Source organism: Cyprinodon variegatus, unplaced genomic scaffold, assembly GCF_000732505.1.
Source record: "Cyprinodon variegatus isolate N-32 unplaced genomic scaffold, C_variegatus-1.0 Scaffold1703, whole genome shotgun sequence".
Classification (NCBI taxonomy): Eukaryota; Metazoa; Chordata; class Actinopteri; order Cyprinodontiformes; family Cyprinodontidae; genus Cyprinodon; species Cyprinodon variegatus.
In genome coordinates, this window is record NW_015152156.1 from 60,205 (window position 1) to 63,489 (window position 3,285).

Consider the following 3,285-nt stretch of genomic DNA (forward strand, 5'->3'; position numbering starts at 1 on the left):
TATATCTATGATGAAAATTACCGGCCTCTCTCATCTTTTTGAGCGGGAGAACTTGCACTATTGGTGGCTGACTAAATACTTTTTTGCCCCACAGTATAACGGTACAGGTCATTTACCAGTTTCCATTTGAACAGCTCCTTTATTGACTCATGGCTGAAAAGGGACGAGCCAGCCTTATAAAAAGCAGGATTCAGCCAAACACAACAGGGAGTGATTAAAGTGTTTATTTATAGAATACAGCAAGAAACTGGTCAGCAGATGAGAGAACAACCTCCGAGATGGAGAGATCGGCTGAGTGGCTGGATTTAGAAAAGCCGCCAACCTTCACAGACCCATGAGGAGGAGGAGGAAGATTTAGGTTCCTCTGCAGATCTCAGTGATGGTGATGTCACTGCGGGCTGGATGACTGAGAGTTTAGTGATGCTGAAACAGATGAACAGAGCAGTGCAGGCAGTCTGATTTGGTTTTCCAGGGGAGAAGCTTGTAGGTTCAGAGAAAGCATCAGAGCCGTAGAACCCGAGTCCACAGAGTGAAACCACCTTTTACCAAGCCGTTGTTATAAGGTGGCACATTGGATCTCTCCACGGCAAATGTTAAAATAATCAAAGACATAGTTCTTTCCATCCAGATGTTTTTATTTTGAGGTTTGAACCATGTGGATCATTCTGATCTAATAGAGATCGATCTATATTTCATTCCTCTCCGTCTGTTTGTTGTGTAAACTCCAGTGCCTCAATTTCAATCGTTCTATTTATTCACTTAAGCCACTGAACTCATCATTTAATCAATCTGCTTCATTCTATTTCTATTCTCCCACTCTGCAGAATCTATTAGTTCAATCTCTAACGTTCTACTCTCTCTGCTTTTTCTCATAGCAGTGTTAATTTTGTCAACGCCCCTTTTTCATTTGACAATGATGAGACCATGACGCACAAAAATTGTTTCCAGAAAATAAAAATAGGCCAAAAATGAAAAATTAATTTTTTAAATGAGACTAAGACAAGACAAAATTTAAAAGCCATGGATGCCTCCTCTGCTTCCAGAGGAGCTGCTGGCACCAGTGGCAGCAGAGGCACCACTGGCACCCTAGGCACCACTGGCACCAGAGGCACCAGTGGCACCAGTGGCAGCAGAGGCACCACTGGCACCCTAGGCACCAGTGGCAGCAGAGGCACCACTGGCACCAGAGGCACCACTGGCACCAGAGGCACCACTGGCACCACTAGCACCAGACTCGCTTCCTTCTGTGACTGGAATAGCTTTGACTGCTGGATCAAAATGTGGTCCTCCTGGCTGGTTCTTCACATTGATTTTGATTGGATAGGTTTGGAAATTTCCACTGGATCCACCGGTTCCAGAGGAGCTGCTGGAGCCACTGGCACCGCTGGCACCAGTGGCACCACTGGCACCAGAGGCACCACTGGCACCAGAGGCACCACTGGCACCACTGGGACCTCCTCCAAAACCAATACTAGCTCCACCATTGGGAATAGATCCGTCAAATAGGGGGGCCTTGTTGCGCACCGCTAGCCCTAGGTCCAGGGTTTTTACATCCTCGAAATCCACAGCCTGAAAAATAACAGAGAGAAACAAAAACTTGTGGAGTATTTACACTGTGGCATGTAGAAATAAACGCATTTGGCCTTGTAGTATCGATTCTGGCATCTGTACACCCTGGAGGCCAAGACCTGCTCTCCACCAAATCATTTTGAAAGGCAAGTTACACAATGCTAACATGGGGAGAAACAGCGCAGATGCAGATTACTTTTTTGTTATAAGTTTAATGAAATCTTTTGTCTATTTGCAGTTTTATAGGGATGTTCTTGATTCTGGGAATTTACATTTTCCAATCCATCAAAAATGAAAAGACTTGAACCTGAAGAGTACAGAAACTTTACACTTTCTCTTCTTTAAAACCAAATTCTTTCCAAGTTTTCCTCCTCCTTAAGTGTTTTGCCCTCTACTATTGATAAAGGAAGAGTAAGCAAGGCAATAAACATTGATGAAGCCCTATAATAATTTGTACTTTCAATGCATCTGATGTCAGAAATTTCTAGTTTATTGATTTTGTTTTTAAAGTTGATTTTAGATTTAAAGGGGGAAAGATAATGTTTGAAGCCAAGTTGTCTTAAAATTTGTCAAGTAGCTACTAGCGCTGGTTTCAAGTTTCACAATATTACTCAGTATGAAAAAGTAATTGTTCAAAAACTGCAGATTTTTGTAATACCATCAATAAGAGAAAGTGGTTAGACCTCATACCCCTGTTTAAACCCAGGAACATCCAGCTGTTAGGTACAGTGGGAATTGCTCACTGACTGGTTTCGACCGGGTCAAACGACTCGGAAAACAACCTGGGCTAAAATCGCCTTCAAACGGGTCCGCTCCATTTGGGATACAGTGGGAGCACCAGACCCAGGTCCATCCGCTAATTTATGTGATACCACTGAGCGCAACCAGCCTATGTCAAAACATTCCGTCAGTTGCGTCCAATATAGCAAGGCAAAACAACTCTGCTAGCATTCGATAAACATGAAGCAGCACTGGTAAGAGAGATAAGGAGGGACAAAATAGCCAAATAATACAGCACACTTACAACACCCTAGCTTCCTTAAGCAGGGCATACACTGCAGGAGTTTTTGCCCTTTTTGGGCCAATTTTCCAGTCCTGCGAGAAATTTTGGGATCGGGCAGGGTTTCGGCCTCATCGTTCATCCTGCAATCAGCCTCTCACGGCCACCTCCCGATCGGCAATCTTAGGCCGCCCTCGTGAGGAGTTCATGGGCAAATCCTGCTATGGAAGCAGAGCTATGAGTGTCTAAGAGCTGATTTACCAGAACTTTGCGTATTGCGCATGTGCAAACAAGGGAATTCTTCATCTTTTAGATTGCAGAGTCCGACCAACTCAATCTCTCAGCGCTGAGTTGAACATCTATTTTTTGGACGTAAAGTGTGTGCAGGTAGATCACATCAGAGCATGGGGTTGTATAAGTTAAGAACAGTCAGAGGAGTGTTGACCTAGTGGTTAGAGCAGTGGGCTGTGCTCTGAGACGGTTGTAAGAAGATTGTAAGTAGTTTGATCCCCAAAGACTGCCACTCTGGGTCCCTGAGTAAGACCATTAATCACACTCTGCTCCCCTAGTGCCGCACAATGGCAGCACACTGCTCCCCAAGGGGAGGGGTTAGATACAGAGAGTGAATTTCTCCATTGTGAAATCAACCAAGTTCAATTTCTATTTCTAACAGATTTTGTGAGCCGTCAACTTCTAAACCCTGTAGTTTCGTTGTA

General features: G+C 44.2%; 1 protein-coding gene across 1 annotated transcript in view; it reads right to left on the minus strand.

The window, feature by feature from the left end:
• Positions 1 to 1,134: 1,134 nt before the first annotated feature.
• Positions 1,135 to 3,285, minus strand: part of LOC107104345 (desmoglein-2-like) — a 23,711-nt gene continuing 21,560 nt past the window's right edge. Inside the window, exon 8 of the mRNA XM_015404335.1 lies at positions 1,135 to 1,569. Within this exon, the coding sequence (XP_015259821.1) occupies positions 1,150 to 1,569 (420 nt within the window). The 3' untranslated portion in view covers positions 1,135 to 1,149. The remainder of the gene's footprint in view (positions 1,570 to 3,285) is intronic.